General features: G+C 34.4%; 1 protein-coding gene and 1 pseudogene across 2 annotated transcripts in view; both read right to left on the bottom strand.

Moving 5' to 3' along the window:
- The window catches only part of STAG2 (STAG2 cohesin complex component), a 73,311-nt gene that overhangs the window by 34,519 nt on the left and 14,577 nt on the right, over positions 1 to 24,215 (bottom strand). For both annotated transcript variants that reach the window (XM_065900907.1, XM_065900908.1), the window contains exons 5-17: positions 22,035 to 22,111; positions 19,177 to 19,381; positions 17,070 to 17,221; positions 14,559 to 14,632; positions 13,304 to 13,427; positions 12,413 to 12,511; positions 12,237 to 12,316; positions 7,539 to 7,646; positions 6,468 to 6,579; positions 1,921 to 2,038; positions 1,389 to 1,492; positions 255 to 347; positions 20 to 109 (exon numbers count right to left, since the gene is read on the bottom strand). In XM_065900907.1, coding sequence (XP_065756979.1) covers positions 20 to 109; positions 255 to 347; positions 1,389 to 1,492; positions 1,921 to 2,038; positions 6,468 to 6,579; positions 7,539 to 7,646; positions 12,237 to 12,316; positions 12,413 to 12,511; positions 13,304 to 13,427; positions 14,559 to 14,632; positions 17,070 to 17,221; positions 19,177 to 19,381; positions 22,035 to 22,111 — 1,436 coding nt within the window. The remainder of the gene's footprint in view (positions 1 to 19; positions 110 to 254; positions 348 to 1,388; positions 1,493 to 1,920; positions 2,039 to 6,467; positions 6,580 to 7,538; positions 7,647 to 12,236; positions 12,317 to 12,412; positions 12,512 to 13,303; positions 13,428 to 14,558; positions 14,633 to 17,069; positions 17,222 to 19,176; positions 19,382 to 22,034; positions 22,112 to 24,215) is intronic.
- Positions 14,821 to 14,921, bottom strand: LOC136143211 (U6 spliceosomal RNA; annotated as a pseudogene).

Raw genomic sequence — 24,215 nt, 5'->3', positions numbered from 1 at the left:
ATACATAGAAACACCATACCTTTTCTAATCGTCCAGTGGTATATATTTCCAAATCAAAGTATTGTGGCAACTGCAACAAGTTAGTCACCTTTTCAGCATCTACAGAGTACTTTGAAATAAAAAAAAAGAAAATCATGTCAAAAACATCACAATAATGGTAAGTAAATATTATGATAAGTGCAAAATTCTGTGTGGCACTTCCAAACAAAACTTGTAATTTCTTAGTAACACTCCTGATACTGACACAAACTTACTTTAGCTAATAACTGAGGAAGGGCCACAGCAAAGAGTTCAGTGATTTTTGTCCTGTCATCCAACTGGGTCTTCTTCTCCTTTGCTGTTAGCACCTAAGGTAACACAACAAAGTTTCTAAGTATTTATTAATAAGCCCACTGACACTGTTAGGTGCTCAAATTTAAGATATCCAAAATAAGTAATGATGGAGACAAGAATTTCTACTATAGAACTTGAAACCCAAAAGTAACAAAGAGAATAGCTTGCACATTATATTTTTTAAAAATAGCAACACTTTGAATAGGTCTAGAGGCAAAATCAATACCCAGTTAGATTAACTAACTCTACCTTTAGATGCAAGGAGAAGCAGTTAGGAAATGTAGTTTAGGAGTTTAGGAGTTTATATAATAATAGGACTGAGTAGGATTTCAGTCTACTATAAGTTGTGCCATGATCCATGAGTTATGAAATCAACATAAGTAACGACCAGCATTAGAAAAACAAGAAAAAAAACACGAAAAGAAAACAAAGGTAAATAGAATGTATCACCTAAGTTGCAGTATTGTTTGATGAAATTCTGTTTCAGTTACACACAAACACATATAAATAGATGTGTACTAGGTCACGATATAAAAATGTATTTTTGTGCTTCACAAAGTTTGAAAGCCTGTGCAACTCTGGTCTACAATACAAATATATGTGGACTTTGAAATAATGCATTAAAATCAAATCCCAGGAAATAGGAATTTCCCCCATATTAATGAATGATTATCCTGTCTTTATTTCAAACTTTTATTAAAAGAAAAAGAAAGCAAATCTATAAATAAACCAAAACAGACAAATACACCATTCTAAAATGTTGCACAACATGCGGTCTTAAAGGCAGGGACTGTCAATCACTGTATCTCCTGTAGTTACTGTCAACCACTGCATCTCCTGTAGTTAACTCACAAAGTATCTTATGGAAGGAACGTGGATTTCACAAATTGCTAATGCTTTAAAATTTACTTCTAACACATATTTATAAGCAAAGATCGCCTGAAAAATAAAATTTAAGATTCAAAAATTTGATTATATGGTTACAAATAAGAACTTTAAAAAAGATATTGAAAAAGAGACATATAATTTAGAATACTGAAAATATGTTGGCCTACCCTTTTTCCTGTCCCTCTCCCCACAGGAGGATGACATTCAGCAGCTTGTCTAATGGTACAAAGCATTATTTCAATCAGAGCACTCTCTTGTCTGTCCGTTAGCGCTGAAAGAAAAAAAATCAGAAAGTTAACCTATTTCTTTTCTTTATATGCCATTTATAATATTACATAACAGTTCCTTCTGCCTGTGACAGAATCTGACCTAATGTACTAAAGAAAATCCCATTACTATATCACAAAAAGGTTCAGAACAAGTTAAACCCTCCTGAGCATTACAAATCTGTAAAACACTGCTCCACAATTTGAGAAATGAAAATATGAACAGATACAAAAAAAATATAATAAAACAAAATAAAGAATATTGACAGCAATTACATCCTTCTACATAGCATAATATTCATGTGTATGAAAACAAAATTATTCAAAGACTTTGAATCATTATTTTAATGCTAAAAGATAAAGAAATGGAATAAGTAAACTCTATTTTCAAAATTATCTAGACAACAAAAATACCATAATTAAACATCCTTACCTTCCTCTCCACTAAGTGGCTCCTCCAGCAACAAGCTATTCATACATTCCCAGTCTTTCAGCAGCTCAGTAGCACAGTCCCACATGCTATCCACAAGGTACGCTGCGTGCTCATGTAACTAAAATTTAAGAAGAGCAATGTGCTCTTAGACAAATATCATACTAGCCTTAATCAAAAGAATGGAAGCTTTGTTGGCACCATGTGCAAACTCAAACAATTTGTTTTTTGAGGTCAAATGGAAGAAAGGACAGAGAAGAACTGCCTTAGCTTGCTATGTATAAGTAAACCCTGCTAGGTAGTAACATTTCTCACAATAATCATTAAATCATTCACATGAAAATTATTTTTGAAGAGACTATATGCATGCATATTTAGTACCTGACTCAATACAGTTATTCTTCTATATCTAAGGAGGATTGGTTCCAGGACCCCCCGTCAATTTTCCGAGGATGCTCAAGTTCCTTATATAAAATGGTGTAGTATCTGCACATAACCTATGCTCATCCTTCCATATACTTTAAATCATCTCTAGATTACTTATAGTACCCAATACAATGTAAACACTATAAATAGTTGCCAGTATATGGCAAATTCAACTTTTGCTTCTTGGAACTTTCTGGAATTTTTCAAAAAATATTTTCAATCCACTATTGGTTGAATCCCCTGTTGGCTGAATCCACAGATGCAGAACCCACAGATATGGGGGGCCAACTGTATTACACGGGTGAACTACTCTCAGTTATAAAATATACTACAAATTTATTGTAATTTAATGGGAGTTGTAACGATTACTTAAAATACAAAATACATGATTACTTATCAATTCAATATATAACTAAATCATTTCTCTTCATTCTGTGAAGCTTAAAAAGGCCCTACAGCTTCCCAACTCATTTTAGGGGACAAGCATTACCATGATACCAAAACCCATCAAAGACGTTACAATTAAATATATATATATATATATATATATATATATATATATATATATATATATATATATATCAACACCCTGCATGAACATGGAGGGAATGTTCTCAAAAAATTTGCAAACTAAAACCAGCAATATATAAAAAGGATAACAGATCATGACCAAGTAGGGGTTTATCCTAGGAATGCAAGGTTGATTCAACATTCAAAACAACAATCAACATAATTTATCATATTAATGTAATGAAAGATAAAATAATCATCTCAAGGGATGAAGAAAAAAGCATTGGACAGAATTCAACATCCATTCATGATAAAATGTCTCAGCACCCACACACCTATGGATAATTAATCTTTGACAAAGGAGACAAGAATATACAATGGGGAAGAGGCAGTCTCTTCAGCAAGTGGTGTTGGGAAAGCTGGACAGCCACATGTAAATCAATGAAGCTAGAATACACCCTCACACCATACACAAAAATAAACTCAAAATGGCTTAAAGACTTAAATATAAGACAAGACACCATAAAACTCCTAGAAGAGAAAGACAGGCAAAACATTCTGACATAAATCGCACCAATGTTTTCTTAGGTCAGCCTCCTAAGGCAACAGGAATAAAAGTAAAAATAAACAATGGGACCTAATCAAACTTATAAGCTTTTGCAAGCAAAGGAACCCATAAACAAAACAAAAAGACATCCTACAGACTGGGAGAAAATATTTGCAAATGATGTGACTGAAAAGGGCTTAATTTCCAAAATATACATAACAGTTCATACAACTCAATATCAAACAAACAACCCAATCAAAAAATGGGTGGAAGACCTAAATAGACATTTCTCCAAAGAAGACATACAGATGGCCAATAGGCACATGAAAAGATGCTCATTGGGCTTCCCTGGTGGCACAGTGGTTGAGAGTCTGCCTGTCGATGCAGGGGACACGGGTTCGTGCCCCGGTCCGGGAAGATCCCACATGCCGCGGAGTGGCTGGGCCCGTGAGCCATGGCCGCTGAGCCTGCGCGTCCGGAGCCTGTGCTCCGCAACGGGAGAGGCCACAGCAGTGAGAGGCCCGCGTACAGCAAAAGAAAAAAAAAAAAGGGGGCTTATCATCGCTAATTATTAGAGAAATGCAAATCAAAACTACAATGAGGTATCCCCTCACATCAGTAAGAATGGCCGTCATTAAAAAGTCTACAAATAATAAATGCTGGAGAGGGTGGGGAGAAAAGGGATCCCACTTAACACTGTTGGTGGGAATGTAAACTGATGCAGCCCCTATGGAAAACAGTATGGAGGTTCCTCAAAAGACTAAAAATAGAGTTGCCATATGATCCAGCAATTCCACTCCTGGGCATATACCCAGACAAAGCTATAATTTGAAAAGATACATGCACCCCTATGTTCATAGCAGCACTATTTACAATAGCAAAGACATGGAAACAACCTAAATGTCCACTGACAGATGAATGGATAAAGAAGATGTGGTATGAATGGATAAAGATGTGGCACATATATACAATGGAATATTACTCAGCCATAAAAAGAAACGAAATTGAGTTATTTGTAGTGAGGTGGATGGACCTAGAGTCTGTCATACAGAGTGAAGTAAGTCAGAAGGAGAAAAACAAATACCGTATGCTAACACATATATACAGAATCTAAACAAAACAAAACAAAACAAAAAAAGGTCATGAAGAACCTAGGGGCAGGATGGGAATAAAGACGCAGACCTACTAGAGAATGGACTTGAGGACACGAGGAGGGTTAAGGGTAAGCTGGGACGAAGTGAGAGAGTGGCATGGACATATATACACTACCAAATGTAAAACCGACAGCTAGTGGGAAGCAGCCTCATAGCACAGGGAGATCAGCTCGGTGCTTTGTGACCACGTAGAGGGGGTGTGATAGGGAGGGTGAGAGGGAGAGAGATGCAAGAGGGAAGAGATATGGGGATACATGTATAGCTGATTCACTTTGTTATAAAGCAGAAACTAACACACTATTGTAAAGCAATTATACTCCAATAAAGATGCTAAAAAAAAAAAAGACTCCATGCTTCCACTGCAGCGGGCATGGGTTCGATCCCTGGTCAGGAAACTAAGATCCTGCATGCCCTGCGGGGCGGCCCCCCACCCCCAAAAAAGAAAGAAAGATATGTGTGTGTTTGTGTGTGTATATACACACACACATATACATACAATGGAATATTAGTCACAAAAAAGAATGAAATAATGCCATTTGCAGCAACATGGATGGACCTAGAGATTATCATACTAAGCGAAGTCAGTCAGAAAGAGAAAGACAAATACCATATGATATCACTTATATGTGGAATCTAAAATATGACACAAATGAACATATCTATGAAACAAAAACAGACTTACAGATATAGAGAACAGGCTTGTGGTTACCAAGGGGGGTGGAGAGGTGGGGGAGGGAAGGACTGGGAGTCTAGGATATTAGCAGGTGCAAACTATTATGTATAAAATGGATAAACAACAAGGTCCTAGTACAGCAAGGGAACTATATTCAGTATCCTGTGATAAACCATAACAAAAAATATGAAAAAGAATACATATGTATAACTGAGTCCCTTTGCTGCAGAGCAGAAATTAAACACAACACTGTAAATCAACTATATTTCAATAAAATTAAAAAAAACTTCTCAGCAAAAAAAGGTATAGGAGGAAACATCCTCAATATAATAAATAGCTACGCAACACCTATAACTAAAAACGTAATTAATGTTGAAATATTGGATGCTTTTCCCCTAAGATCAGGAACAATCCAAAGCTATCCACTCTCACCACTTCTATTCAACATTCTACTGGATGCCCTAGCCAGTACAATAAGGCTGGGGAAAAAAATGGCATAAATGTAGGAAAGGAAGAAGTAAAATCATCATTATTTGCAAATGACTTGATTGTATATTATAGAAAATACTAAGAATTTTATTAAAAACTTACTTTAAAAAGTGAATTTAGCAAAACTGCAGATAAGAGGTCAATATGCAAAAACCAACTGTATTTCTATATATAGAAACAATTAGAAAATCTAATTAAAAGGCCCTAACACTGATTAAATAATACACATATACTAAAAATGTATGTTGGGCCCTCTCAAATTCTGGTGAACAGGTAGGTTTTCAACCTAAGGGAGACCTAAAAGAGCTGATGTTAAATGTAAATCTGTATCTGCAACAACAATAATAATCACAGGTACCAAATATTGAGAACTAACAAAATGCTAGGTCTGTGCTAATAGTTTTACATGGATTATCTCAGCGTTATCTAAGAAATTATTATCCACATTTTTACAAGGAAAATGGGCTTAGAAAGATTAAGTAACTGAATCAAGGTTATACAAATAATAAGTAGGGAAGCCCAATCAGTAATCAGGTCTTTCTGGTTCCAAAATTCATGCTCTTAGCACTATATATAAATATACTATTTGAGTATCTTACTACCACAGAAAAAAATTTTTTTTGGTGTGGAATTGGTAGAACTCTATTTTATCCAACTCACTGTGATATTTGGAAGATTTTAAGATTTACATCATTTGAACCCCACCTCCAAATTGTTTTGAACGTAAGTATTAACATGAACATCAACTAACCTCACTTTCCAGAAAGAAAAAAACCAATGTCTTAACAAGGTTGGCATTTGGACCTTGTCGTCCCCTTCTTTTCATCATTCCATCCTCCTCTGGATCTCGACGACTGAAGAGCCTATGATAATATATGCAAAATACTTACTTTTAAAACGAAAATTTCCTAATTTAAAAAAACTGTCTGAATTCCATATTTAAGCATTTAACAAAGGAGTACATGGGAGCTGGGTAGGTACAGTATTTTCCAACTTTATACTAAGTAATTGCTATAAACCTTTTTCATTTCACACTTGGTGGTACTTCTAAATCCTTTTAAATTAACTTCTCAAGTTAGTTGCATTGTGAATTATTTCTTTTTAAAACCCTTACTGCATTTTAAGCAAGCATTTCTTTTTATAAAAGTATCACAATGACTAACCTATACCATTTATGCACATAAATCTATGATAAACATTCTTCTCTTTAAAAATGACATGTCTTTTCCTTCTATCCTGCTTGCACAATTTATCCCAAAGTCTGAACTTAGTGGCCTCTTTCTACGGGTATCATGATCACTCTTTCTTATAAACAACAAAAGTTATCACTGGATAACAATGAATAGAAAACTGTAGTGTAAATGTTTTACATCATGTACTCTTTCTAATAAATGCTTCACCCCAAACGAGCATTTAAATAAAATCTTTAAGATTTTACAATCTAAAATCTTACAATTTAGTCCAAGTGGTTCAAATTGTTCTCTTTAAAAGCCATTACATAACATTTGCTAAATATTTTCGGTGATTAGATATTCACACTGCTATCTATACTACCTAATCTGAGGTGTTAAACAGCAACATAAAAGAAAAGAGACTAAAGGATTCCTGTGGTTCTTATATCAAACCGTTATCAAAGTACTCGAAGTAAAACCTTTTATTATTTTGAAAAATATTTTTTGTAACGCAAAAATAGGCTTAAGACCGGTACTGAATAATTTTTAATAAGTTATATTTATATATATTTTAATATGAATGATAACACAATAAGTTACTTCCATTAAAGTATACTTTAGACAAATGAACAACAGAAATACAGATTTACTTTTTGTAGAGAAATTCTCCAGCTGCTACTGCTACTGGCCGATGAGCTGAATAAACTAGATGATAGACATTTTCACAATCTTCTGCAGTAAGAACTTCTTCACTACTCCTAAGAAGAAATAAGCAACAGCAGTTTTCACAGTAATGTTGTAATTTTAAGCATACTGATTACAAAAATTCATATTCACACATTACAAAATAGTACACTTCCACTTTTAAACTTGTGTTTAAAAAAAAAACCTTCATTAAGAACTTCTGTTGAAAGAAGAAATCAACCTTATTTGATTATCGTCTATCAGTAAAAGCATCCCCTGACAAAACAGCTGAGTATTTTGTTAACACCTAAGATCAATGGGAGGTAAAATTAGAGTGAATACCGAGTATAATGAAATATATACTAAGAGAAATAACAATGTGACAAATATGCTAAAGGGAAATGAAGACAAAATAATATAAACTAACATAGGAAAAAAAGTGGTGGTATGCTAAGAGCTTAGAGTTAATAATCACAAAGAACATTTTGCATGTATTTCATAGTAATATTAAGGCAAGAGACAATATTGCAACATTAAAATATACTAACACTCCAGTTATCTCACAATGAAGAATAATACTTCATTCACCATGTATTAAACACCATATAAGGCAATGCAAAAGCATTTTAGCAAATAATTAAAATTTAAGTGCCAAAGACCTTTACAATGTATCATTAAAAAAATCTTACTAAAATGCAGTGCTCATTTTACTGACCTTATTTTAAAAGAACAAAATAAACCTAACAAAATCTTGGTAAATCAAAGTCATTATTAGGCCCATCAACCACAGTACCCCAGAGTAAACCTTGTTGGGTGCTTCCATAGTGGGACTCTGCATTCTAAGTCCTGACCTCTGGCACCTCTTTCCCTCCTAATATGCTTTTAGTCTACTGTGAGATAAACAATCTAGGTTTTTACCATTATATGTAAACTAGGAATCATAGGACCACCATCAGAGAAAAAAGCCTAAGGATAGTAGATGTTAGTTCAGGAGCTCAGATCCTTTTTGGTTTTCTGCTGTGCACAAGGTTTCCAGAAGTCTGATGTCTAAGGAAGTATTACCTCTTTTTGAGAAAAATGAAACCAAAATGTTGAAAAGTTTGAAAAGCACTTTAATTTAAATTAACTCGATGTGTAATACTGGATCATTTTTGGAAAAACCACTTGTGCCATCTTATAATAAAATATATACATATACATATATATTGAATCAAATCAGTGAAACTATAGTAAATGTGTAGTAGTTCACTCATTTTAACCAATAAGGAATGTTCCTGACAAGTTTCAGTTATTAGGTATATACATGGCTGAATCAACAAAAATGGCCATTACCCTTCATTAAAATACGAGAAACAACAAAAAAAGATGTCCACAGGGTATTACGGAGGAAAAGGGGAGAAGCTGTAGAATTATAAGTAGGATACTATTATTTTCTTATTTACTTCAGGATTCTTTCAATATTTTTATAACGTGCATATAATAATTTATAAATCCAATTAAAAATTAAAGAAAAATGCAATTGTTAAGACTGCTCAAAATTCCCCCAGTTAAGTGAATTCTCAGAAAATGTCAGTGTATCTAGAGCTGCCTTCTTTTTTTCTGATTTTTTTAAATTTAATTTTTATTTTATATTGGAGTACAGTAGATTTACTATGTTGTGTTAGTTTCAGGTGTACAGCAAAGCAATTTAGTTATACATATATCTATTCTTTTTCAGATTCTTTTCCCATATAGGTTGTTACAGAGTAGTGAGCAAAGTTCCCTGTGCTATACAGTATGTACTTGTTGATTATCTATTTTATATATAGCAGTGTGTATATATTAATCCCAACCACCTAATTTAAATTTTGAAGTAGAGCTGCCTTCTTTTTAATGACTGCAATGTAGTCCATTTCATATAAATGGCGTTAATAACCATGCTCCTCAAACAGGACTGCTGCATTAAATGAGAAAACCCTTATGAGGTGCTTCTATTAGTTATTATATAAAAATTTAATTCTTCCTCTATTAATAATCATCTAGAATATTTCCAAAATTCTATTACAAATAGTACTATGTTAGAGAATAAGCATTTTATATTTTGAATAGATACTGCCAAGCTTTGCTCCAAAGAGGTTATACTATTCATAGTCCCATCAATAATGTAAGGGTCTGTTTTTGCATAGCCTTACCAACGTAGTGTATTACCAAACACATTTTGTATCTTTGTCAAGCAATAGGTAAAAGATGGTCTCATTTTAATATACATATCTCTAAGTACGGCTAAACAACTTTTCATATGTTTAAATTTTTATTTTCTTTTCTGTCTATGATGTGGTTCCTAACTTTTGACTCTTTTCCTATTGGGTTTCTGTTCTTTTTATTGATTTATTGAAAGTGACTCCTATGATGCAAATATTTTGCCCAGTCTGTCATTTGTTTTCTGAGTTTGTTTATATTTTATGTCATATACACATTTCTAGTTTTTTTTCTTCTAGTTTCATGTAGTTAAAATTCAGTAATTTTTTTAATGTCTAGGTTTTATGTCATGCTCAGAAAGACATTGCTCAGTTTACATATAAAATATAAATGTTTAATCTTCCCCTAAGTTTTCATCTAGCACTTTAATGGTCTCATTTATCTACATTTAAACATTTCATCCACCTGGAAATCATTTCTACGTAAGGTCAAAATATGAATCCAATTTAATTTCCCCCCAAATAGAACCTAAGTGTCACAAAACCATTTATTTTCTAATAGGAAACGACCCTTACCCTACACTAGGTTCCTGGATGCATTTAAGTTTGTCTCTATTCTTTATTCTGTGCCACTGATTTGTCTATTCACATACTAGTGCCAAAATTTAAAAGTTACTATGGTAGGGGTAGGGAGGGATAAATTAGGAGTTTGGGATTAACATATACACACTGATATGTATAAAACAGATAACCAGCAAGGACCTACTATATATATGTATAACCGAAACACTGTGCTATACACCTGAAATTAACACAACACTGTAAATCAACTATACTTCAATTTTTTAAATTAATAATAATAAAAGTTACTGTGGTTTTACAATATAGTGACTTAAAATCATACCGGGTAGTCGTCTCTCGTTAGTTTTTAATCAGAATTTTGCTGGCTACTCTTACATGATGACTTTCCCATACATATGAGTATCAGAATTAGCACGCTATGCTTTTTTTTTTGAAAAGGCCCTTTTGCAATTATTTGGATCATGTTAACAACCTAAATGTCCATTAATAGATGAATGAATAAATAAAACGTGTTATACATACAATGGAATATACTGAGTCTCAAAAAGGAATAAAATTCCGATACATAACCTAACATGGATAAACTCTGAAGACATTATGCTAAGTGAAATAAGCCTGCTACAAAAGGGCAAATATTGTATAATTCCACTTATATGAGGTACCTAAAATAATCAAATTCAGAGATAAAGAGTAGACAATATGACTTAAAATCACACTTGGCAGTCGTCTACAGAGTATCAGTATGGGAAGATAAAAAAGGTTCTGGAGATGGATAACGCTGATGGCTGCACAACATTATGAATGTACTTAATTCCACTGATCTGTACTCTTAAATATGTTTAAATGGTAAATCTTGTATATATCACCACACCTTTTTAAAAAGAAAAAAAGTTAATTCCATCACTTTTACATTTTAACATGATAGAATACGTTTTAAATTCAGATTGTTTACAGATAAGTTTCAGTAAATACTAATTTCTGAAAGTGTGACAAGGGACTTCCCTGGTGGTCCAATGGTAAAGAATCTGCCTTACAATGCAGGGGACACAGGTTTGCTCCCTGGTCAGGGAACTAAGATCCCACATGCCAAGGGGCAACGAGCATGCCACAACTACTGAGCTCTCGCACCTCAACTAGAGCCCGTGTGCCGCTAACTACAGAACCCATGCACTCTGGAACCCGTGCGCCACACCTACAGAGCCCACGCACCCTGAAGCCTGCGCGCCACAACTAGAGAGAGAAAACCCGCAAGCCACAATTAAAGAGAAGCCCACGCACTGAAACGAAAGATCCCAAATGCCTCAACAAAGATCCTGCATGCTGCAACTAAGACCCAACACAGCCAAAAATAAATAAGATAAATAAATAATAAATAAAATCTTAAAAAAATAATAGTGACAAAATATGATAGGCATATTTAACACATTCAAGTGTTTAACTTTATTTCAAGAGTATCTAATGACAGTAAAATTGAAAGGAAACTAGTCAAGAGAATGAGAACACATGAATTCCTAGCTCAGAATTTTCTAGTCCAATGGTTCTCTCTTCCTGTTTTCTCAACTTTACATGAAAAAATTAAACTTTTTGCTGTAAAACCCCCAAGTTATTAAAGTTTAGATCTAGATAAATTTAAACCAAGTATTCTAATGTATTATTTAGATAACTAGACATTAGCAATATGCGATAAATACATACTTACTGTTGGACTTCCCTGGTGGCCCAGCAGTTAAGACTCTGCACTCCCAATGCAGGGAGCCCGGGTTCGATCCCTGGTCAGGGAACTAGATGCTACATGCATGTTACAACTAAGAGCCTGCATGCCACAACTAAAAGATCCCACATGCCGCAACTAAGACCCAGGGCAGCCAAATAAATAAATAAATATTTTTTAAAAAGCATACTTACTGTAAAACAAGAGTGAGTAATTTTATTGCTTGTACTGCAACATCATATTCTTTGTCAAGGGTCATAGACACAATTCTATCCTAAGGACAAAAATAATTAAAATATTCTTAAAGGGAAAGCCAGAAAAAATACTTTCAAATAACAGATAATTTTTAAATACTTAGAGTAATACTAACCTTGAACCGACTGGTAAATAGCTCCAGTTTGGAATTAAGCTCTTTGTTATAATAAAGCCCTTGTAGAGCCGTGAGACATTTGAGTCTTACCTCACCTTGCTGAATGAAACAAGAGGAGAAAATGCATTAAAACTCTGCATATTTTCAACCTGAACATTCAAGATACTTACAATATTTTCTACTTTAAATATGCTCTATACAATAGCATTTCTTCGGAAACTCTCATCTTTGATAATGCAAAAATAGGAATCAATACATAAACATTTAAAACTAAATACCTTTGGGGTTACTACTGCTGTGGGTCAAATGAAAATTTTTTCAGAGCAATACTATTGTGAAAGACGATAGTAGCATATTTCACAGTAAGTTTTCCTTTACAGAAATTAGTATTTGTAAGGAATATATACAAAGAACTTCAAGGCTTGTAAAGAGGCAGACTAAGAGAAAGGTAGATTAATTTAAAAAAAATAAAAAAGGTCAGAAGCCAAGTTGTAACTTATAATCTGGCTAAGATACATGTTTATCAAGAGAATCAAAATTAAAGAAATTTTAAAATGTATAGAGCACTTACATATTAACAGAGTAAGAATTCTTCTTACTGCTCTAAGAAATGTCTCACCACTACCACCATCGCCTACATGATCCAATTGTTTCAGTACAAAAATTGTTTCAAGATTGAAGGCTAAATCAGTCACCAAGATTCAAAAAACTAGGGGACTTTATGTGATAGAGACCATATTTTCATGGAGCGGACAGAAAAGAATAAAGGAGAGAGGCCTATAGGAATGTGTTCCCAGTTTTACCTATATGCAGATAAGTCACTATGAATGAGAGCAGCAGATAGCTATGCCTATGTGTAAAAAGAAAAGCAGTATATAAGGCATATCTTACCTTATCATGCATAGTCCAACCAACATATTTTAAATAACTGTCATTAAGAAAGGCATCACTATACATTTTCATCCAAATGCCAATTTCTTCAATGCAAATAGCTCGGATTTCAGCTATTGCATCCCTGCATGGAGGAAGGAAAATTATGCATATTAGTGCCAGTATACCACAGGACTTGTGGTTTATTTAAGCAGCACCAAATACTCCATACCTACTATGAATATACCACTACCTTAAGTATTACTGGGGATTTAAATGTAGAATTGAAGCATGGCCCCCGAATGCCAAGAGCTTACAGTCTAGTTGTCAAAGCATAATTATCACCATATAAATATTTAAAGTTAAATAAACCTACAAACAGAATCCAATCCCCACCTTTTATACCATGCCATACCCCAGCCTTTGTTCACACCTCCTGGGCATGGTGTGTTCAGACAGCAGGAACACTAGTCTGGTTTGATAATATTTTCCGGGTGAGAATTAGTTACACCTAATATTGAGGCCAAGCTCAATTTGGATTTGAATGTCAGACTAAATTATTTTGAATTCATCCTGTAGGTAATGGTAAGTCATTCAAGGCTTTTGAGCAGAAGAATGATGCAACAAAAGAACATTTTAAGACAACTGCAATAATCTCTAGGCATGAGAATGACGAGGGAACAGACTAAGGTAATGGTGACAACAGAAATAAAAAGGTAAGAATAGACAAAGGGATATTACAAAGGAAGTATTAACCTGATTCAATAACTGCCAAGTTAAGGAAATGACGGAGAAGTTAAATAAACATGCCACCAACATTTAAAGAATAGGTTACAGCAGAAATGGTGGTAAGATTACCTATTTCTTTCCTCTACTCATTCAAAATAAGGGAAACATCTCACTTAAATCTATCCAGCTTTTCCCACTAATATTCAAATGGAAGAGGAAAGAGTCAGGAATCAGAACGTACAGTCTCTACTAACATAGTACCTCCAAAATCAATTAAGTATTCTGTACCCTGACTCCTAATAACAGCAGTAGCTTCCATTTTCTGGGCATCTACAAGTCAAGCACAACATTACCCCATTTTCAGATAGAAAACAAAGTTGAGAGCAGTTAAGTAACTTGCATAGAGTGTCTCAATCAGTGGAAGAGCTTAGATTCTAACACTGATCTTACTCTAACATGATTTCCACTAAATTTATATTACATAAACCACTAAATATCCAAACTTGAACAGGATAAGAGTTACATTAAAAAAACTGCCCTGACTTACCGGTATCTATGTACAAACACTCCCTTAAATATTGCATTCATCATATTTTCTATTTCATCTTGATTTTCTTGAAGCTGAAAAGAACACATCATTTCTTTTCAATTGTAATGGAAGAGAACCAAAAGGACATCTAAAAGTTGTTACAAACACAAATGCAGGTTTCTCCAGTGTTTTGGTTATTACACCCAATTCCTTTTTTTTTTTAACATCTTTATTGGAGTATAATTGCTTTACAGTGGTGTGTCAGTTTCTGCTTTACAACAAAAATATGGAACACTTCACGAATTTGCATGTCATCCTTGCGCAGGGGCCATGCTAATCTTCTCATTCCAACTTTAGTATATGTGCTGCCGAAGCGAGCACCCAATTCTTAATTCCACTGAACGAAAAGTGTCCACATACAAAAATTAACATCTGTTGTCTATCAGGTAGCCACAGTCCCTTGATACCTGGAATATTTGTACTTGGTTTTTAATGTTTAGCTGGTAGACTAATTTTTTAAATGGTCACGTATTTTCATTGTATAAATGTACATAAAGAAATCTGTTATGTAGTTTATTATAATACATATTATATAACATATAATCAAAAGAGCATAACAATGTTTCATTATCTTGGTCTGTAGCATCTGAAAAATAAGTCATGTTAACTAGTGCCTGCTCAAAGAACAAAAACGATTTGAGTGAAATAACTTGGCAAAAAATTTGTCTCCCTGCTAAATATTTTTGAGGGAAACAAGGCTCACTTGAAATAACCAACTAAACATTTCAAATCTGGGTTGACTTATTTACTCCCATGTATTTTCAACTCAGAGCTTGAGAGTTAAGAGAAAATTGTTTCAGAGCTTGAGAAGTACAAGGAAAATCTTTCACACGCTAAGTATTAATTAGCTTTTAGATTATGTTCTATGTTTCTGTAAAATGCTTTTTTTCTTTTCATGAATATAATCTCACATTTCCAAATAATGCTAACAAGGGCATGCACTTGTATTAATTAGCACAGTCAAAGGCACAGGTGGTCTTTCAACATGTTTAAAAACTTAACCCACGCTAGAAGTATTAATATCTTATATTTGTACAAGAATTTTAAACTCAAAACCCCTTTTTACCTATATCCACTCATTCTATGTTCAGAATCTTAGAATCAGGCCATAATTTCATGCATTATGTTCATCTAATAAAGCATCCAATGCAACTTATTAACTAAGTTAAGGGGCAAAAAGGTCAATTCTTCATTTCAACTACAGTTGACCCGTGAACAACGCAGGGGCTAGGGACGCTGACCCTCCACACAGTTGAAAATCCAAATAAAACTTATAGTCGGCCCTCCGTATATGCAGTTTCTCTGTATCCACAGTTTCTCCACATACAAGGTTCCACAACCAAAGATTCAACCAACCGTGGATCATGTAAGTACTGTAATATTTACTACTGAAAAAAATCCAAGTATCAATGGATTTGCACAGTTCAAACCTGTATTGTTCAAGGGTCAACCGTACGTGAAAAAGATGAGGAGTTTAGGCATGGTGGAAATGTGGGCAAGATTTTTCTGGCTTCTCTTGAGCAGGGGGCATTTAAAAAAGTTATTGGCTATCTCAGAAATAACCAACTTTTAAATTATAGTTACCACTACCCCCAAAAAAATGTCAAAATCAAATAAGTAATTTATGGAACACCACGGCAAATATTTTAACTCAACTGCATTACTAGTATTTCTGAAACAGCAGACTTTGCCTATTAGAAATAAAAATAAACATCCCCAATATCAGATAGTAAAATATTACATCACCAATGAAGGAGGAATTTAAATCAAAAACACAACATCAAGGGAATTCCCTGGCGGTCCAGTGGTTAGGACTCGGCGCTTTCATTGCCAGGGCCTGGGTTCAATCCCTGGTCAGGGAACTAAGATCCCACAAGCCGCACGGCATGGGGGCAGGGGAGACAACAACAACAACGACCAAAATACACAACATCGAAAGATTTTATTTATTATTACTTAGCATAAAACTGAAAAAATATATTTTCCTCATTCAAAGTTGAATTTGGTGGTCATTAATGTTAACCAAGTGCCTCTTACACTATAAAAAAACCAAAAACACAGATTGTAACAGCATAAATAGCTTATAAGTTATTTTTCAAAGTGACTTTACATAAGTGAAACCTCATTTCATCCTGACAATAAGCTGACGGAGGCAGTTAGGAGAGATATTTTCACAGTAGAGATGAACAACACTAAAGCATTAAGCAGCTTGTCAGACTGGCCCAGGACTCCTTATGTGAAGCCTTGAACTCTTAATCCTAGTCCACATAGAAAGAATATATACACAGAAGGTACTGTTGGCATGAATAATCAACAAAAATAAGTTAGATGTATAAACAACCTGAAACATGTTGTTTAAAATTTTCAAAAAAACTTATCCGATGAACTAGCAAAGTTATATCATAATTAATGGTGACCAAGTTAGTTACAGATTAATAGCTTAAATATTCAGTGCAAAAGTGTACGTACCTCTTTCCGCTTCTGTAGCAGGAGTTCTAGCCTCTCATTGGCTCGTTTTCCAATCATTTTATTCCGTTCTGCCTCATATTGTCTTTGTGTATTATCCATATTAATGCTAAGATTTAGTGCCACATTCACCAAAGCTGTCATCAACTTCATAGCTATTTTTAAATGGAAAATGTTGAACTTAGTCTCACAGACACAAAAATTTACAAGTTAAGATCAATTTAAGAGAAATTAAAAACAAGATGGGCTGTTCCGCTTCTAACAGAAAAGAAAAATATAGCTGCTACAAATGACAACAACAATAGTAAAACAACAGCTAATGTGTATTGAATACTTACTATATGTCAGTTACCTATGCTAAATACTTTTCCTGGATTAACTCCTAATCCTTACAACAGCCCTCAAAGTTAAGTATTATCCTCATTTCATTCATGAAGAACCTGAAGCTCAGGGAGATTAAGAAATCTGCCTCAGACTACACAGTTCATATACATAGTTAAACCAAGATTCAAAACTAGGTAATCTGACTCTAGACTATGCTCAGATCCCACTATACTATGATATATATGTCTCCTACAATGACCTTTTCCAGAGACCATGATTCACCTTCTAAATAAATTTTGATTCATACAGCAGTCATTTAGCTATCCAGTAACCAAAGGGGGAGGGAACTTAAGTGCTTTTTATCAAAGTACAGTGTGTAGAAATGTTGAAGTTTTATCAGTACTTGATTTCCTTTAATTTTACTCTATTACATATCATAAAGACAATGGTGCGATTATGAAGGACAGATCTAGATAAAAAGTCAAAAGTACAAAGAGTAAAATATCACTCAATAAAGTGCTTTTTATCAGAGTTCCTCCAGATCTCTACCTTCTGTTACTGAACTCTTGCTACTGAGACAAGACTCACTGCCTGTGATTTCAAACTTATTAGTTGAAATACCTGAACACTTTATGCTTAATATAGCTTAGTCCAGACTATGTCTCACACCTGGTTCACTGCGTGATAGAACACCACAAAACTAAACCTTAATTTGTGGCTATTGGCTCTCTTTAAAAGAGATTCCCAATCTTCTGAGCTATTCCACACCTTCAGCAAACCAGTTTGTCATTCTGATCTAAAATTACCCACCTTACCCCATCATATATGTTTTAATTTACTTTAACTGTTCAAGTTCTTAACATCAAAGCTACCTAAATTCACAGAGCAAGATCACATTCATATTTTGTGACCTCAAATCTAAAAGCAAAACCTACAGGTTGACTGTATGCATTTTATTTTTTTTTAAATGGAGGGCTGAGCAGAAGTACATCTTTAATCATAGCTTTAATTCTCTGGGGAAATATTCTAAAGGAAAAAACATCCCCACACTTAGAGAAAGAAACATTTTTGTAGAAATCAAAATATTCTATCATTAAGGCTTAGAATACTATAGTAACAATTAATGCCTAGTTGATTTATTCAAACTCAAACCAAAAAGCACATATTCAATAATAGTACTTTCAGCACAAAAGAGAAACCAGAATATTTTATCAACATCAACACTAAAAACCACTGTTCTAGAATTAATCATGTGAGCCTTAAAAATGTAACTCATTTCATTAAAATTTAAAGAGCAAAGAATCTGACTCAGCCTAAAGTTACTCAGAAGCGTAAGAAAAATCAACTTTTTGTGGTGTGATTAAATAAGCATCATCCTATAGTGACCATCATACCAGGAGGGACTATGCTAGCAGAGACTACGCATAAAAGTCATTTAGAACTACATATCCAAAATGACTGTTCCCCAAATTTGCTGTCAATACCTTCCTTGATAAAACGTATTTCAAGAACCCAACAGATCACTATGCCATAGAAAGGGAGAAGAGGTGGATAGGAAACAAGTAGGTTTACCACAAGAAAATTAATTATGCCTTCAGAAAATCAAAACTGAAGATATCATTCCATTCCCAGTAATTCGTAAGGGTTGAAGGAGAGGGGAGAGTGTCCTCTTAGGGGCTACTTAATAAATAAAATTAATTTGTCACCATTATTTCATTTCTTTTAATGAAAATCATTTTCATCTCTAACCTAAGAAAATGCACAGAAAATATTTCTAAATACTGACCTGCCAGGGTGCTTGTGTGTCGAAATGCTCTGACTTGTGAGTCAGACAATCCTGTAAGAAGTGAAATGACCGTATCCATCATGTACTCATCATATATGATACTATATTGACACTGCCGTACTAATACGCCAATGAATTCACAGAAACTGGATTTGAACTTCTTCCACTGAGGACCAGCCATGGTAAGTGGATAATCTCCACTATCCTAAAACAGAAATTTTAAACAGCAATTTCATTTAAAACACATGACTTAATAAACTTTTACTTTTTTTTTTCAAATACCCTAGGCAGAAGCTGAAAAGACTCCTTTATCGGACCTCCCTGGTGGTGCAGTGGTTAAGAATCCGGCTGCCAATGCAGGGGACACAGGTTCGAGCCCTGGTCCGAGAAGATCTCACATGCCACGGAGCAACTAAGCCCGTGCGCCACAACTACTGAGCCTGTGCTCTGGAGCCCGCAAGCCATGACTACTGAGCCCATGTGCCACAACTACTTAAGTCCACACGCCTAGAGCCCATGCTCTGCAACAAGAGAAGCCACCGCAATGAGAAACCCGCGCACCGCAACGAAGAGCAGCCCCCGCTTGCCGCAACTAGAGAAAGCCCGTGCGCAGCAATGAAGACCCAATGCGGCCGAAAATAAAATATAATAAACAAATTTATTTTTTAAACAAAGACTCCTTTATCTCATCTTTCTTCTATAATAAATCCTCAAAGTAGGCAGGAGAATAATATGCAAAGGTAGAGGTACCTTTGAACACATCTCTTTTATTTAAGATCAAAATGGATGGGACTTCCCCAGTAGTCCAGTGGTAAAGAATCCGCCTTACAATATGCAGGGGACACAGGTTCGATCCCTAGACAGGGAACTGGGATACCATATGCCATGGGGTAAACTAAGCCCATGAGCCACAACTACTGAACTCGCCTCAGCTAGAGAGCCCGCATGCCGCAAACTACAGAGCCCGCGTACTCTGGAATCCACGTTCCACAACTAAAGAGAAGCCCGTGAGCCGCAAATTAAGATCCCACGTGCCTCAACAAAGATCCCGCATGCTGCAACTAAGACCCAATGCAGCCCTAAATAAATAAATACATAAATAATAAATCTTTTAAAAAACAAAATGGATATTCTGAATTCACTCTAACCAATGAAAACATATACCAATTACATACTAAAATAAAAAGCCTCTCCCATCAAACAAAACATTATTCTGATAAGCAAAGATACGGTTACTAAATTTCTTTAAAACAAAACCAAACCAACATCAAACCAAAGTTATATGTTTTAATGGATTCAAAATGATGAAATCACATTCTCAGCCAGTCTAATGGATTGATGTATGAGTTATAAATAATCGAAGGATTACAATGTATGTTTTCATTAGCTTCAGGACATCAAATAGTCAGCAGATGTAAACAATGAGATATTTTTTTTAAAAATGGAAATGTAGCTAGAATGACCTGGAAAGACAGGTACTCAAGTACTCCTATATATAAGATGGGGCATTCACCAATGAAGATACACTGAGGTCCTCCATAAATCATTAAAAACAAGCAAGTCATAAAGATAAAAACAGAGATCAATACTACACAGAACCTCTAAAAGTAAGAGTTTCTGACAAGAATGTCCTAGAAACTTAAGGTCATTTTATCAGTATGATTTAGTAAAATTTTTAACAATTAAATTTTGTCGTTAGGGCCATACATTTTTAAAAATTTTAAGTCATGCCATAAACAAGCTGAACTATGTCTCATCTGAGAATAAGGTCCTAATACTCCACAAAAAGGTTTTCTTCCACATTTTCTGATTGGCTCATTTAGTGCTATATTGAAAAGTGTCATCTTAATTGCTGTTAGCAACTTGGTTTGCTGATATTTTCAAATCTTATTTCAGGATTCTTATTTCAAATAGCTGTTTAGAAGAAAGAAAGTTCTCACTAAAACATTTAATATCAGAAAATTAAAATAATACCTTTCCTCATAATTATATCTCAATTAGAGACTGATTAATAGCACTTAGTGATCATCAAAGCCATTTTAACAACTCTTGTCTATCTTTTAGAATGATAGTTGAAAGCTCCTTCATCTGAGTAAGCAAAAAAAAACCCAAAAAACATCAAATAAAACTCAAATGAGACAAGGCTTTCTACTTGAAAATTCATGGTGAAAAGCTTTAAAGAGTAAAACTACTGGTGCTGGAATACAGCTGTGAACAAAACAAACAAAAATCCCTGTCCTGAAGGAGTTTATATTAAAGTAAATCTAAATATGTCTTTATTGGCAACAATACTTCAAAGACATCACCGTGATAAAGGATCAACTAAAGTCTAAGCTACTACTTATTATGGATTTGTATTGTTCTTACTACTCATATTTGAAACATAAATAAGACTTTAAACAATTTTATACATATATATGTATGTATGTATTTTCCTTTGCCTAAGCTTGCACCTGGTTCCCCAAGTATTTATCAAATCTTCCTTCTACAACATTCTAAGATATGTTTGTAGGCACTTAATTTTATTCTTACTTGAAATTTTAATTTTTTGACAAATAAAAACAGCTACCATTTATTAAGTTCTTACTATATGCCAGGCATTGTAAAATGCTAAGGAATTTTTCAAACATTACTGCATTTAATTTTCATAACAGCCTTATAAGTATTTTTAGCTCCATTTTACAGATGATGAAACTGATGCTAAGACAACTTGCCCAAGGTCACATGGCCATCATTTGATTGGATTTCTACTGCCAAAGCTCCTACCCACAACACTAATATTCAGAATTTAATACTCTGAAGAGTAAATCATGATCAAGATGCATAAAATTATCATAACATTTAGGGTAATAACTTACCTCATCAAACTCTTCAGTCATTTTTCGAATTATTTCAGAGTTCTGCATATGTCTAAACATTTCTGCTGTGACAACACCTGAAATTTGCAAGTGTAAGAAGTTAATGGTAAATTAAAAAAATAACTTCTAAGTCCATCTCTAACACTAAAATGTCTATAATCACACAATAAGGTGTACTTCAATAGCACTTGATCTTTACCGTGTTACTCAACCCTATAAAGCACAAATGCCATTATCAACATATACAAGAAAATAGCCCCACACTTCTGACAGGTATCTTTTTTTCCTAGAACAATCAGCCTTAGCCATTTCTACTTGACTTAACTTTACTCATGCATAGAATGACTAAGACCCTTTAATATAAAGCATATGTCATCAAGCATGAGGCAGCATCCAGGGTAACATTTAAAACCTTGAGGATGAACCTGAAGAAAATAACGGAAAGAGTAATAGGAAGACTTCACTTTAGCCAGGTTTCTTTATTAAGTACAACAATATGTAAGGCAACTACATCCCATCATCCCCTCGAAGGGCTTCAAATAAACCTAAGTAGTAAGCTGTAGTTCCTGCTCATCCAGAAGCCTGTAATCTAGCTGTAAGTTTAAACAAAGAATAACGGGGGGGGGGGGGGGGGAGCAGAGAGAAAGGGAAAAATAAAGTATTAAAGTTAGTACATAATAAATGTCCAAATGAGTTGAAAAGCCAAGAAAGGCTATAGCTCAGACAAAAAAAAAAAAAAAAGATCTGGATAAGTAGGTGTTTCTTATAAGGACATTTAGAGTTTTAAAGGAGTATGGAAGAGGCAAGGAGAAAGGATGCACATTACAAGTAGTATAACTGTACCACTTTGCTGTACACCTGAAATTAACACTGTAAATCAACTGTATTTCAAAAAAAAAAAAGGTAGTAAAAGTTAGCCAGGTATAGGTCAAATATCAAAAAAGGGGTTTCTAGGAAAAAGTTATGAGTAGGAGACAATGCAAGAAGAAGTCATACATGAATTTCCACTGATGGGGTGTCAGATATTTTTTTAAAAAAGAAAAAATGTAAAAAGTGAATTTCCTAAACCACATTTCTAATGCTAGATTATTTATTCTTTGCCAGTCTAATCACTATGAATACCATAAATATAGTAACATCTAAAAGAATGTCTTGGGGCTTCCCTGGCAGTCCAGTGGTTAAGACTCCACACGCTCAATGCAGAGGGCACAGGTTCGATCCCTGGTTGGGGAACTAAGATCCTACATGCAGCACGGCACAGCCAAACAAAAAATTTTTTTTAATTTAAAAATAAAAGAATGTCTTGGTACAGGAATATGAGATTTATTATAAAAGTTAGATATATTTCAATTGACCAAGCTCTATTTTATATACGCATGCACATGTGTGTGCATATAAATTTAAAAACAACAATAGAACATCATACTCTCTTTCCAACCCCAAATCTGAAAAGAACAACTGCTATGTGAGCTCCCTTCTCTATGGGCATGCAATCTGAAGACCTTCCAGTAGCGTAACAAAACCAGCAGGAGTAGAATAGGAACTAACATCCATTGAGCCGCGTATGCACCAGCCACTTCAGCCCTGGCAACAAGCCTATATAGGAGGTACTATAATCCTGGCTTTACAGATGAGGAAACCGATGCTAAGGCAAAGAGAAGTTAAATAATTTGTATGAGATTATTAGTCTACATCTTGCTGCCCAGCCCCAGGTGAGATCAATTTCTACTGGTACTGTGAAAGAGCCCTTACTTACCACATTAAAAAATCAAATGATTGTTTAAAAATATTAACAAATTTGAAAGAAAGCATGATTTCCCTGACTAAAGAAGCACATTCTCAAAAACCTTCTGAGAGGTTTTTAATTTATATCTAGATCCATGGATCTCCAGAACCTTTTCATACTTTATACCCAGGTACTGTAAATGTGGCAGTGCTAGAGAAGGACAAGTAACTCAATCCCTGAAATAATTTCTACGAAATAAGCATTTATATATAAATAAATCTCAAAGTAAACATATTGCATACATTTTGACAAACTTCTAAAGCTCCTCCTCTCATCTCATAGACCATATAACAGCCATAAACCCAAATATAAGCAGAAAACAAAATAGCTGTCACAAACTCCATGCATATAATAACTCCTGAGGCAGGTGTAAAGGAGCCATCAGGACATCAGGC

Source organism: Phocoena phocoena, chromosome X, assembly GCF_963924675.1.
Source record: "Phocoena phocoena chromosome X, mPhoPho1.1, whole genome shotgun sequence".
Classification (NCBI taxonomy): Eukaryota; Metazoa; Chordata; class Mammalia; order Artiodactyla; family Phocoenidae; genus Phocoena; species Phocoena phocoena.
This window is presented reverse-complemented; position numbering and strand designations above follow the sequence as displayed.